The sequence below is a fragment of the Melopsittacus undulatus genome, chromosome 2 (assembly GCF_012275295.1).
Source record: "Melopsittacus undulatus isolate bMelUnd1 chromosome 2, bMelUnd1.mat.Z, whole genome shotgun sequence".
Classification (NCBI taxonomy): domain Eukaryota; kingdom Metazoa; phylum Chordata; class Aves; order Psittaciformes; family Psittaculidae; genus Melopsittacus; species Melopsittacus undulatus.
In genome coordinates, this window is record NC_047528.1 from 59,113,567 (window position 1) to 59,128,264 (window position 14,698).

The window sequence follows — 14,698 nt, forward strand, 5'->3', positions numbered from 1 at the left end:
GCCATGTTTTACAGAGGGTTTTTCTGTAGTGACTAAGTTAGGCCAAAAAAATTTGTTATGCTAACTTGGCTTTGGAGTTAAAAAATGTAGAAAGAGTTTCGTAGTCTTTAACAGTAACTGTGCAAGTACAGATGAAAAGTCTGCTTACCTTGTTATTCCCTGAGTTAAGGGTCTGTAATAGATCCCTGGTAGAAAAACGTGTTAAAAATGGTGAAAATACAGCATGATACATTCTGCATAGTCTTCCCAGCTTCTGGAAGTCTGTAGCTGAGAAGCTTCTTGAAGAATGAGGGATGGTATCTTTTATATCACTGTGTATTTAACAACTCGGTGGAACTCCTTTTATGGCTTCTGTTTTTTAATAGTTTTCAAAGCTATTTTAAGTTTGTTTTTTGTTTTTTTTTTTTTTTTTTTTGTTTTTTTTTTTTTTTACCTTCAGAGCATTGTTATGGTACTAAGTTCCATAGTTGAATTACATGTTGTATAAAAACTTCCTTTTGTTTATTCAGCTGCTGCAGTTGGTGGCAGTGGATGGATCTTCTCTGTGCTATACGTGACTTTGTGGCACCGGTATACTTCACTGTATCTTTCCAAGACGAACCCTTAGTTTATTTACTCTTTTCTTGTATGAAAACCATTGCATTAATGTAGTTGGTTTAAACAGCATGCATCTCTGTACTGTTTCTTGTTCTATAGTATCATGGTGGACCAGAGCTGTATTTTAAGTTGCAGAGATACTATGGAAATAATAAAAACCATCTGTCGCCTTTGTCTTTTCTGAATTTCCAGTATTATTTCTCTCCAGTTTCATGACTTGGCTGATGCTTGATCTGATTGTTAGCTGACTGCTGTCTTTTACTTGTCAGTGGGAATAGCTAAGTTAGAGCTCATTTTTGTGCACATGTAATGGTGAGGTCTGGTGTTTTTATGCCTGAGGGTAGGTTTTACATTTGCTAGCACTGCATTTGACCTGCCACTTTAACATCTGATTACTCACAAGATCATATGGTGGCTGTTTATTGTGAATTCAAGTATCAATAACTTTGTGTCTTCAGCAGAGTTCACTCTCCATGCTTCGTGTGAAATTGCATTTACATTGGGTCCTAAGTCAGATCCCTATGGGATGCTCTTGATAGTCCCTTCAGAGTGAAAACCAATTGTTTGTATACAGCTGTTGTTTCTTACTTCTTGACCACTTCTGAACCTTCAAAAGGAGTCTCCTATCTTATATTGCCTTTGTTTAAAACAAAACTGACCCTTGATGAAGCATCTGTTCAAAGGATATTCAGATGTGTGAACTGGATTATGCTGTGTTCACAGTTACTTGCTTCAAGGACCATAGATGCATTTTTAGAAATGTTGCTTCCTTCCACCAAAGCAATGTTAATTTTTTTATTTCTATATTTATGCAAACCCCATCAATTCTGTTCTTTATTATAGCTTTTATCAGTGTATGAGGCTCAGGCATTTTCTTTACTGATCTGTAGTTCCTGGATCTCTTCCCTTCTTTCCTTCCTTGATCTTTAAAAGCTTGGTTTGTGTCTGCTGCCTTCCATTCCTCTGCTACTGTGTGCCAAGTTTCTAAGTTTCATGCTACAGTTAGAACTTCAGTTTAGTATCTGAGTTCTTTGAACTGACAGGTATCATGCAGTCCTAGCAAATCACAAATGTACTGTGCTTGGTCACTCTGACCGTTTTGTGAGTCATAGCATCAAGATGAATTAGATTTATAGCAATACCCTGGAGAAATGCTGTATTTAAGGGAAATGGAGTAGTCTGCTATTTCAAGACTTAACTGACATTGTTACAATAAAAGGAAGGAATGGAGTCCATATGAGTTGCAGATAAATTTATTGACTCTTCTGTTGACAGAAAAGGTGAGCATCTGGGGTTAACAGGATCTTGGTAATGGGTGGCATGGAGAAGATGGGAAGGTTGGTTTTTGTTTCTCCTTGCACAGGAGCTAGGGACTACTCAGAAAAAAACCCAAGCAATTGGCAAGGTCATACCAAATTAAAGGATGTGATTCTTCACCCTGTAATTGAGCTGTGTAAATAATTTCTGTGGGGTTTTGTAGAAGTTAAAATTATATGAGCTACAGAACTGACTATAGAGGTCTCAAAAATCCATTTAAGACTTTCAAATGTAGCTAGTCCCTGAGAGAAACTGTTGGAAGAACAGTTAAGAATTACTATGTAATACTTGCCTTTCTATATTCTTCCTTATTGGTAACTTTTAGATGCAGGTTATGGATAGGCTGTCAGTGATTTTTGAGTGCTTGTTCTGATTCCACTGATGTCATCCCTAGATGCTGTTTAGTGGAGTGTATGCCCCTTTGCTGGAAAATCTTGTTGGCAAGAGGAGTAGCAAAAGAGCTCACACTGAAACAATGTTTGCCAGTCATTGAACTCTTGTAAAAGCACATAGTTGCCTTACCTGAGTCTTCATTAGAAGGTTGCAAGCTCTGGTGACTGCAGACAGACACCTTACTGATTATTCAGGGCATCACCTACCACAGGCATGGACTCCGTGGTTGTTAGCTGGTTGCATAGACTTGATAGGAATAAGGTATCTCTGTATGGGTGTCATTCATCAGATGGTGGCCAAAGCTTGCTTCGTTCAGCATCTGCTGTGGAAACCCAAGATCTGCCTTCTGGGTCAGAATGTTAGGTGAGGGTTTGGGCAGTACTAGTGAGGTACTATATGTGGCAAGTGAGAGGCTGGACTCGGTTTTGTGAAGGCAGTGTGAGCAGTTGTGTTTTGGAGAGGGCATTAAAGTTATGGCATCTGTAATGGGGAAGGTGATGGCATAAGGCTAGAAGAATCCTGAACCATGGAAAATATTTAGGAGGAAAAAAGGGAATTGGCATATATTGTTGGGCTGGACTGCTTGTAGTATCACCTCTAGCTGCCCTTGCCTACCCAAGCCCATTATATAATTTAGCAGCTGATGAATTGGAACTGTAAAATTCTTGGAATAGCTAGGTTCTTGGAAAACTTATCTTTATTATTTTTTTCAGATTGTTTACTATGACATTACTATGAATAAGGGGAATTGGTGTGGATTTAATTTTTGTTGTTGCTTGTAGCTTGCTAGAAGCCATCTTTTATTAATATTTGGAATGTGGAAATTTTTACAGATATCCCTGTAAACTGTAAGGTTCTTACATGTTCATTATCTTACAGAAAATTCTTACTGAACATCTGCATGGTGTGGGATGATTGGACTCAAGGTCAATTGTAGCCAGGTTGTGGGGTGGGTTTTTTTTATATCTAGATTTTTTTATTTATTTGTTTCTTTCTCCGCTATCAGAAAATAATCTGAACAACTGTGTTGTTTCCCAGCACCTGAAGTGAATCTTTTTCCCTTGACAGATGAGATGTTTCTCTCCCATGCATTAGCTCAGGTGCTAAGCTTGTCCAATACCAAGTTTACTTCATGCAACTTGCAGCAAAATTCCTGCTTCTTCCTGCTGGATTTATTTTCTGCCAGTTCAGCTTCTAGAAATGGATTGCTGTGAGAGTTTAATGATACCCTGCATGAAAAGCATGAGGTGGTGTGGGAGAAGGGAGCATGGGAGAGCTTGTCCTGAGCTGTCTGCTTGTGAATCCTAAACAGGAATGTTTTACCAGCACTTCATAGGCTGCTGGCCTGGCAGCTACTGAGTGCCCTCAAGTTACAGGCTGTTGCATTAAATTGGCTGCAGTTTTCTGTCTTCCTTGACCAAAGATGCCCTCTGGCTGCCTTGCTGCTGCTTAGGGTGCTCCACTAGCTCTGCAACAGGATGGTCCCCAGAGCAGCTGATGGTGGGGCTTGTCCCTGCATTCTGTCTAACATCCTATGCCGATGAGTGTTACAAGTGGTAGCGGACCTTGGATTACATTGTTGCAGGTTCCTGGGATTGAGGCAGGGATCCAGCCCTAAGCTCCTTTTTAAGGATATTTGGACTACCTGATATCAAAATGGTATGCTATGAACTGAAAAGGGTTTGGGAAGAGCTGTAGCTCAGGGGGTATACATATGCAGTTTTGTGCTCTTCAGTGAGTTTTTGAAATGGAAGTATTGAAATGAATTTGCTCCGATCTAATTAAAACCTGAAATCTTGGCTCTTAGTTTTGAGGGCTTGTTAATTTCTGCTAATTCTTTTGGAGTTACTTTTTTTTTTTTTTTTTCCAGTTAGTGGTTCTAAATGAAAGCTTCAGCAGGCTATATGGGAGTTCAGTAAAGCCTTTATTCTTAATTTTTGGTGCTTTCCACAGTATATTCAGGAAGCAATTGAGATTTCTTATTAAATCCCTTATTACCACGGGTGTAGCACTTCTCTCCCTCTCACCCCCATTCTTTCTTGTGTTTCTGTGTTATCTTTTTCCTTTTCATGCTTATTTTCCCCACACTGAATCATGCTTTTCCAAATTACCCCCATTCCAGAAATCTCAGACTGTGAATTCCACTTGTCTTTCTCCTTCAGCTACTAACATGTACTTAATGCTACAAGAATTTACTGTTTCTTCTGTTAATATGTTTATTTTAAAAAGTGTGTGTGCACACAAAAATAAGGTTTCGAAGTGTGCTGGTAAAAAGTAAGTGAAATACTGTGAAGTCAGTGAGGCTGGTTCTGTGACTCATGCTTTGTCTGTGGTTCATTCTTCATTGATGCTGAATCTGTGCATCATCTGATCACTTGGCTGTATGCATTTCTTCCAGATGAAACGTGAGCATGTGATAGCATTTAAGTTGTGGTTATAGCACGTGGTAGCATAGTAAAACAGCCAGCAGGCTATTTTAAGAGGGCAGATGATAACCTCATGTAGTATGAAGTCTTTTGCAGTAAGAAGACTCCTTTCTCCTGCCCCCAATTCTTGCTCTAACATGCTCAGGGTGTGTCAGTGTCTGAGCACTGCTGTTTTAAAAGGAGTGTGTCTCAGCAGTCTTACCTATGTGTCTGTGATACTCAATAGTAGTGACTCAGACTGGTATTTAGCCAGTGTTCCCTGTTCTGCAAAATGGAGACCAGGATGGCAGGTAACACAACCTGTTTTGGACCCAGAGAAGTTGATTTTCCTTTTTTTTTTTCTTTCTCCAGCTTTTCCATGATATAAAAGAAGATTGTTGCTTCATTATATATGCCCCTTCTATTTCCATACAGCATGGCTTTTGAAACTAAGCTGAGACTTCAGAAATTAGTTGAGAAATATTGATAGAACATCTATCTAGACAGAAAACATCTGAAATCAGTTAAGGCAAGCCATCCTTCCTTTGTTATTTAGATAAGAGTATTGAGATGTTCAGAGTTTAGCATATCTTTACTACTTTAATTTAAAAAATACATCTAAATTTCAGGTATTGCAAAAGGAGTCATTTCCCTTCCGAATGTTTAAAACCTAGCTGCAGGTTTCTTGAATATATCAGCTCCTTCCTTAGAAGCTGTTTTATTCTGAGCCTCAAAAAATTTCGTGTGTCACTGTCGAGTTCAGCCATTGGTGAACAGCAGTTTGTAAAACCTCAAGCAGATATGATTCAGGTCTTAGTGATTATATTCAGGAACTGTGTTCATTTTCAGTGCTCTCCTTACTTTCAGTTAGCATGAAGTATTGGTCCAGTGTTTGTCCAGAACTACTTTTTCATTGGTTTTTTTTTCCTTAAGGCTTTTTCTTAAGTAGTTTCTTCTTAAATTATTATTGGAGGGGAAGTTGGGAAGAAATTCTGGATACATAAAAATGATGGAGCCATAATGTATGTTTCTACCTTAGGCTAGGAAACAGTTTGCAGATTCCATTGCAGTAACTTTGGTTGCAAATATGACATTTATCTATAAACTTACGGAGGAGAAGGTGGCTGTCTACCTGTGAACTTTACATAGTACTTCACAAAGTAAGATAGACTTCCTGTGAACTGAAACTCAGGAAAGCCTGTGTTTTCCATGCTGTTCCATCATGGTGGCATTGGAAGGAGCTTGGTGGAAGGATGGGTGCCCAACAGGATCTGAAGGAGCAGAAGCTGTGGAATGAAGGGATGGCTTCCCAAAACCATAATCTATTACTGTGATTTTTTTTTTTTTAATTTTTTTCTTAAAGAGAAGAAATGTAACCACTCATGACCAGCCACTGCCATAACTTGCAGTTGTTCACATCTAATCACAGAATGGTTTAGGTTGGAGGGGACCTTAAAGACCATCTAGGTCCAACCCACACACCATGGCTGGGGGTTGTAGCCTTGCAAATCTGCTCAATTGATAATTGTTAATAACTGTTACAATTACTGTCAATTGAATTCAAACTGATAATCAGCATTTCTTGAAGAAAGGCCTAAAAACTGACTTCATAGGCTTTCTCCTTCTAAACTGATTTTTAATGAACTGTTCATATAATAAGCTGGTTTCATTATGTATAAGCTTCTAGTCTCTGAATCAGAAGCACAATCATGGAATAGGTGCTAGCATTGTTCTTGGGGAAGATGTGGCTGTGTGTGAAGTGGGACCTAGAAGCTGCTTTCCTTCTCTGCAGCCTGTTTCATTTGGGGAAATCTCCTGTTAGTTCTGTGGGGTTTGCTGTTTGCTTTAGTTTCTAGAATTTGGGCAAGCCTGCCTATTAGCTGTGACACTGTATTCAATCCCCATGGCAGTTTTGGCTTTTAGTCCACTCACACCCTTTAGTGCTGAATAGGTTGGTTTGTCCCTCATGTCCAAAAGAAACACTATGAAAGCGGAGCCTTCTTTTTTAGCAAAAGATTACAGACCCATTGCAGTTTTTCTGTAATGTCAATGCTGATAAGCACTGCAGAAGTGTGCGTATCTTCATTACAGGGTCAGATGACAGAATCACTTTCAGGAAGAAAAATACTTGACACTTGGGAGAAAATTCTTGCTGATTTCTTACAAGTTATTTCACTGTGAAGACTTGAGCTTTGACCTCTGGAGCATTGCTAGGGTCCGTAGCTGCCTTAGTAGAGTACAGAACATTAAGTAGAACCCGTAAATCAGGAAATTTAGGAAATTAATCTAATTTGTAGTTTACTGAGCACCTAATCTTGGTCATCTGAATGTATCATTCTTACTCTGTATGGCAGGTCTTTATCTAAGCAGGTGGGCATTGCACTTAACTCTGAGTGAATTGCTTGGGTCTTATTTTTACTCCTCATTCAAATATCTTTGGTTCTTTTGTTCTTAGGAATGGGACTGTTGGGATAAGGATAAGGTGGAGATTTTGGTTCTTATTTTTAGAAAGAAAAGTTAGTTAATTCTGTAGGACATCCTTCACCTTTCTCGTGTGTTTTTTCCCAGAACATATGACTATTTAACCATGTCCGTGTTAATCAAAAGCAGTGGCAGTCTGTGATGGCTTGTGCACTCATTAGCCAAAAATTAATTTTTACCATTTTAATCACAGAGTGATTAAACAGAGCTGTTTATATTCAGTTCCAAGCATGTAATTCATGGATATTTTTGGTCCTGTGTGTTGCCTGTCTTACACACAGTATTCCCCATGCATTTTTACATGGGTTTCCACAGCTGTGTTCCTGATTTATTTTAGGAGAGTAGTTTACATAGTTTTTGTCTGTGTATATAAAAAACAGAGGTGAGTTTTACTAGGCTGAATCTTCCTTGGGGTATGCTTATGGACAGATTTCCCTGTTGAGGTGCCTCTCTGTTGCCACTAGAAGATTCTTATGCTATTGCTTTGTTTCACCTAAGCTGGTAGGTGTAACCTGTTGTGATGGGAAGTACCAAGGCATCCCAAATTCAGTGTCTCAATCAAATGTTATCGTCTGTAATTTCATTCCAACACCTTTTGGTTTTGCCTGTAGATCCAGGAGTGTGAGCTTCCTTAAGCTTTAGTACTCAAACATGTATTAATACTGTGTGCCACTGAATGTCTCTCTCCATGCCAGCTGAGGTTATTGCTGTGTGGTATCATCGATAAGATTCAAAACCTGCAAAGCAATTCGAAAGTGATTTAGGATGAAGATGTGATAGATGGAATTTTTGGCTTGCTGTGCAGGTCAAAATTTGGATCAGGCTTATGTGTTCTTACAAGCTTAGACAAATGTAGGCAGTGCTAAACTTCCTATTTCTTTGTTACATTTTTTGTTTTGTTTTTTAATTCCATTTCGGTTTGCTACTACTAGAAGTTTATGGTTAGAAATACCAAATTCTATGACTTTCTTACTAAAGAATTAATTTGAGGATACTGACTTGCCATGTTACAGTCTAAAACCTGATTTTCGAAAGCTTCTGAAATTGTACAGTTCATCTTCAGAAACTATTTCTTGGTGTAGATTTTATGCCATTTTTGCTGGGGTTGGTGAAAAATAAGTTGCATGTATTTAGTTTTGGAAATGTTCAGATCTTGACTTTGAAGCAGTGGCTTAGATAAAATGTTACATAGTATCTGAAATTAATGCTCTTTAGAATCATTACTGCTTTGATACAGCTGGTTTGGGCAAAAAAAGATCTTGGAGCTGGAAAGCTTTAGCACATCTTCAGGGACTCTGAAACAAGTTGTTTTTTTCTGGTTTTTTGTTTGTTTTTTTTTTTTTCTTTTATCCCTCCTTTATGTGTGTATGCTCTTAGAATTTGTATGGTAAAGGTATATTTGGATACATGCATGTGCAGAGATGTGCATGCAGATGAGACAAACTTCGGGTTTTATATTTTTAGTGCTGGTTGTGCTGCTTTTGTAGGTAACATGCTGGGTCTTAAAAGTATTCCTAGTTGTAGGAATCAAATAAAGCTTTGTAGGTGATGTGATGTTTTTAGAACAATTAAGGTTTTACTTTCTAGGAACAGGTTTATAGGAGCAGTAAAATTAATTCCAGATCTCCTTTTATATATTCTTTTCCACTGAGTTTTAATTCCTCTTGTGAACTGTTAGCAAATCACACAGAAACCTTGTACTGCAGATCTGTTTTCTCAGTTATTTTCAAACTTTTTTTCCTCTTGACTTATAATAATTTTTGAAACAGAACTCTTTTTTTTCCTAAGCTCTCCCTTGTGCTGTGCATTACAGCATTTGGGCAACAGTATGCTTCACAGAGCTTTCCAGAACATTTGTAATCATCTCTTCTCCCCCCCTTCCCTTCCTCTCTCAGTTGTCATAGCTCCCTGCTTTTCTTATCTCTCTTTTTACTGCTGCAGCTTTCACATGATAATGTACCGCTCAGGAACAGCTGCTGCATAATGGCTCAATGGGACACAGCACTGCTCAGAGCTGACCTAATGCGAGATGAAATGAGGAAATTTGTGCTTAGCATGCAGGCTTACCTATGGGGTCTTTTTCCAGCTTGGGTGGATTAGGTGTCAATGTGGGAAGGTGGACCATGGATAGGCTCTGTGGCTTCCTCTTGCCAGCTGCTCCAGGAGTAGAAATACACTGCGGGTGGTGGCATAATGAAGTGAGGTGTTGGAGATTGTTAGTGTTTCTTAAGAAGCTCACCCATTTCTAACCATGAGTTGCTTTATTCCCTGTTGCTTGGTTATTTCATGCTCCCATGGACAAAAATATTTCAGACTGTGCACTAGGAACAGGTGGAGTGACATGTTGTCCATGGTCTTGCTGAGCTTTGCCAAGTCACCTTGCTCATTTCCTTTCATTTCCTCTGTGTGAGTGAGCCAATGTTCTCATAATCTTTGGTGTTAGGGGCCTGAGGCCATCAAACTGAGCTGGAAAGTGTCCTGTTGGTTTAGTAAAACAGCCTAGGGCTTACCACTTATTTTGGGCTGCCTGGTGAGGTTAGCATCAGTAGTTCTGCCTGTGCTGCACAAATGTCTGGGCTGCTCATAAGTCAGCTCCTCAGCCGCCTGCAGTTATGGTGCAGTGCTGTAAAGAAAGCTGTCATCTATTTCTGTCAGACAGATGCTTAAAATGATAATATCTACTGCAAATACATACTGGAATATACCTGTGTATATTCAAGGTGCTAGTCTAGCAAGGGAATACTTACTAAGCAAAGCCTTTCTATTTTACTCTTAAGCACTATGTGAACTTTTCTTATAACGGCTGTTAGATACAGTCTTCCTGATGCTCTGTGGTTTAAGGATGCATGCAAGGTAAGAGAAGTGAAGAAAAATTTTATGTCTGGAAGCTTGCCTGAACCACCCCCAATTTTTATTATTTTTTTCCTGTCTCCAGTTGTAGGCCTGGCCTTATGCAAAATACCTTAATTTAAAAATGCTCCCTCCATAACTGGCTTCTGACTTAATGGGCTGAAAGGGTGGCATGAAAAGTATAAAGGATACCTGAAGCCTTGAAACTGAATGTTTTGGCTAAGAAATGCTGCTGCAGGCTTGCTGTGCATGCCTTAGTCTGCTCCCCAGTTACATTCTCAACCTTGTCTTCTAATTTTGTTTCACTAATTCCTTAGTTAATGTTTTTCCAGTTTCTGTAGGTACTGGTTTTTGCAGGGCTATAAGTGAAGAGCATTGTTATGTTAGTTTTATTTCCTTATGGCTATTAGAACATAACACTTGAACAGAAGTCTAAACCACTAACTCTCAGTGGATGATTATTATCATGGCCATTTTAAACGTGATGGAGTTTAAACAGATGCATGCAGAGGTCAGTCTTGTTTTAAAATTAGAGGCTTTTAATAGTTGAACAACCAATTTGTGCATGAAATGGCTCTCTAATGTGTTTCATTTGGTATTTAAGAGATGCCAGTGATGGAAAAGTCAATATGGCTCATGTGAAATGAAATTAAAAACAGGCTTATTAATAGGCTTTAATACAATTACAAATGTGGAATGGCCATCCAGTGTACACCTTGCTATGGGGATTTGCGGCCATTGGCGCTGTGTTAACATTTCATTAACAACCTGGAAGAGGTCAGTAACTTTTTAGCAATAAAGTTTGCAGCCAACTGAAATCCTAGGGGCAGAAAAATGCAGGCATAGTTATGGGAAGTCAGGCTGGTATATTTGGAATTGGTGGGGGTGTGGAAAGGGAAACCAGAACCTGCTGGTCAGGATGGGCAATAGGCAGGCTTTGTCAGTCACTGTCCTGTGATGGAAAGGTGTTTTATGCTCTTAGAATATATGCATAATGTTGCAGATCACACAACACCCCTTGTTATTGGGCAGTTTGGTCTGGTCTGCTTCTAGAATGCAACATCTGCCTGGAATATTGTCATGTTTTAACCCTAGCTGACAGCTCAGCCCCACATGGCCACTTCTCACTCCCCCGTGGTGGAATGGGAAGAGAATCAGAAGAATAAAAATGAGAAAACTCGTGGGTTGAGATAGATACGGTTTAACAGGGAAAGCAAAAGCTGTGTACACAAGCAAAGCAAACCAAGGAATTCATTCACCACTCCCCACTGGTGGCAGGTTCAGCCGTCTCCAGGACAGCAGGGCTCCATCACAAGTGACAGTGAATTGAGAAGACAAATGCCATCACTCTAAATGTTCCCTCCTTTCTCACTCTTCCCCCAGCTGTATATGCTGACATGATGCCATGTGGTCTGGGATATCCCTCTAGTTAGTTGGGGACAGCTGTCCTGGCTATGTCACCTCCCAGCATCTTGTGCACCCTCAGCCTGCTACTGGTGGGATGAGAGGCAGAAAAGGCCTTGACTCTGTATAAGCACCTCAGCAGTAACTGGAACATGCCCGTTACCAACACTGTTTTCAGCACAGATCCAAAACATAGGCCATGCTAGTAGCTATAAAGAAAATTAACTTTATCTCAGCTGAAACCAGTGCAGATACTTGATGCGTTAAATGTTGGGGTCCTGGGAGAACACAACAACGTGAGGAGGATGTTAAAACCCAGTAAAATAGGTGAGTACTGAGAGGCATATGTGGATGAGCCTGCTTAGCTTGAATTTCATTGATTCCCAGCTGTTTATAAATTGCAAAGTGTTTCCAGTGTAAGGTTCCTAATATGGTCCTTGTCTGTATTTGATAGGCGTGCTTCATGTTAATGCTTATACAAGGCATATCTGCATATGATCAATTCTGTGGAATTCATAAAAACAAAAGCCTGTTAATTAAATAGTTTGTTCAAAAGATTTGGCTTGCTTGGGTCCTTATCTGATTTATGATGGTTTTATACTTGCATCCTGATTAATGTTCTGTCAGACTCTCTTGGTGGAAGATAAGAATTGGAGAACAGGAGAATAAACTTCATCACAGCCAGAATCTCTGCAGAGTTAAAAACGTTTGCTTGGAAAGCAAGGGCATACTTGGAAATATTTTCCCATAAAGTATTGTTTTATGTCTATAGATGTCTCTCACTTAATGCTTAACACAAATCTCAATATTTCCAAGGTAACATCTTTCTAAGTGTTTGCATTTTTTTTAGATTTTAAAAGCTGTAAGCATGTGCAAGTTTGAATTCATATTGTATTTCTGACATGATTTGAGAGGTGGGTTATGCCAGTATTACAGAAGATAATTTAGCATTCAGACCTTGCTATCTGGTAATAGTTTGCAAGGTAAAAATAACTCTGCTTGATACTTGGATCTCAAAATTCAGCTTTGATTCTTGCAGTGGCAGAATTAGGGTGTTGTATGAGTGGGATGTTTGTCATCCGGTGGCACTGAATAGGGAAGTTACTGAATGACTCTCACTCAAAATATGATGTTTTAAAGAGTTAGTTCTCACAGCTGATCTTTAAAAAACAGAATGAAGATCATAGACTACATATAAGTTGGACTTCTTGAAAACCTGGAGCAGACTGTTTTCTTTGTCAGTCCCATGGAAGCTCCTTTTAAAGCATCTTGATGCTTTTACTCGTGTCAGAGTTTTCAAATACATTGTGAAATGAACAAGCCTCCACTAAGAATAAAGATGTGGGTGTTTGGTGGGGTTCTTTGTTGTGTAGGTTTGTGGGGGCTTTGTTTTTTTTTTTCCTCAAGACTTTAGAGCAGCTAAGCATTTTTCCCCCTCACTTTTTATCTCTAGGTTAGTTTATTTTTAAACATTTGTTATGTTAGGAGGAAACTTCTCTGGAGGGTGTCATGTCCCCCTCCCTGTTATCAAATGCTACTAGTGAACATAATGGCCATGAGAGTGTTGAGGAGGGCTTCCTGTCAGAATTGCTTTACGTAAAATTGCAAGGAAGTGAATGTTTCTTGTATCCTTCCATTGTGTTGTTTCCTGTGAAGCAGCAGACTGAATGTGAGTCCTGGATACAGACTTTTTTATGGCACTATACGTGTTGGGATGCTCCAATCAAATCCTTGTTGGTATCCCTTATAGTCTCAGCATAGCAGGAAACGAGACTTCCTTTCATCCTGTTGTTCTCCAGTTAGCCTGATTTTGGAGAGCTCCTGGCTCTGTCACAATCCACAATGAAGGTGAGCTTAAAATAAAGTTAGGATTATATATGGAAGTTTTTTAAAATTTAAGCTATAGTTTTATAATACTTTTTTTCCTGGAACATTCATTTTTTAATAGTTCTCTCTCCCCCCTGTAGTATCTTTCTGATACAGTTCTGGTGTCAACACAAATGCCTCTCATGTATTTCATTTATTTAGGATCAGGGCTGTTGTTTCATGATTCTGTCCATACTTGTAGTTTGCTTGTTTAAAACTTGCCACAATAAGCACGTAGCTAAAAATGAAAATGTTACGCTCCTGATGCTTTCTTGTTCTGTTACAGCGTAAATATTTTCCCCATTTTGAGCAGCTAATCTGGTTTTGTGTTTAAGCCAGGTTTTGTGTGTTCTGCTGTCACCTTATTGGTATCCTTTTTTATATCTATTATAAATTACGTTATTAATAAAACTTAACACAGCTTTTTTTTTTCTTCTGTGAAATTATTTCTTATTTGCTTAATGTCTTTTTTGCATGCATAATATTTAAACACTTCCCTGTGTTTCAGGGAATTTCACAACTAGGCAATTCCCTAGTCCCTCTCCTTATTCCTTATAGCTTCAAATAAATAAGAGATGTCTTTGAATTATCTGTATCCCAGAGAAAACATGATGAAATAGTTATTTATGTATGTGGTAACTGCTTGAAGTATATTAGTGTTCTCCTCTACTTGATTCTGCATCTGTTTTGTGGAATTGTTCTTACGAGCTGTGTACACACTACCTGAGCCTGAGAAATGTCAGCATATGTATGTGAGGTGGAACTACTTCTTGCTGGGACCAGAGATGATCCTCACTCTGAGGGGGAAACAGTGTGCATGTTGACATATACAAGTACCTCAAATACTGTGAATACCTGTGGAGATTTCTTTGTCTTACTGAACACCACTGTCATTAAATGTTTCCTAAATCTGCTCTGCCTTTGCTGTGTACCACTTAACCAGCCCTAACTGGTCTGGCAGCCCCTTTTCTGATTACTTTAGGTAGCTTTCATTAAAATTCTCGCTTAAATTAAGCCTTCCTTTGTCCCTTTCTTTATTCTCCCCTGGGAATATGTTTTGTTTTTCCTTTCCTGCCTATGGAGGCTGCTTTCTGGGGTACAGACTTCCTGATAGTGCCTGTGGGATGGCTCTGTTATCAAGTAACTAAACGAGTTTTTTGTTGACTTTTTAGATAAAAACTGCTACACTGGGGAAAACTGAAGCTCGTTCTGTTTCTTAAATCAATTGGAACAACTGTAATAGCTATCTTTTATTGTCCTTTTTCTAGTCTTGCACAAGGGAATACTGAGACTCCTTTGAACCTGTGCAAAGTCTGTTGTGAGAGCTGTTTTCATGAGACTTTGGATGAGTGTTTCCATTACCTCAGGCAAATATTATGGGTCTC

At 39.0% G+C, this 14,698-nt stretch overlaps 1 protein-coding gene across 3 annotated transcripts in view; it reads left to right on the forward strand.

Annotated features, from left to right (window-relative positions):
* The window catches only part of ARHGEF7 (Rho guanine nucleotide exchange factor 7), a 118,941-nt gene that overhangs the window by 33,568 nt on the left and 70,675 nt on the right, over positions 1-14,698 (forward strand). Inside the window, exon 1 of one of the 3 annotated variants that reach the window (XM_031046125.1) lies at positions 13,232-13,295. The exons of the other annotated variants lie outside the window; for them this stretch is intronic. Within the exon in view, the coding sequence (XP_030901985.1) occupies positions 13,290-13,295 (6 nt within the window). The 5' untranslated portion in view covers positions 13,232-13,289. Of the gene's footprint in view, positions 1-13,231; positions 13,296-14,698 lie in introns of those variants that run through there. 3 annotated transcript variants of the gene reach the window in all.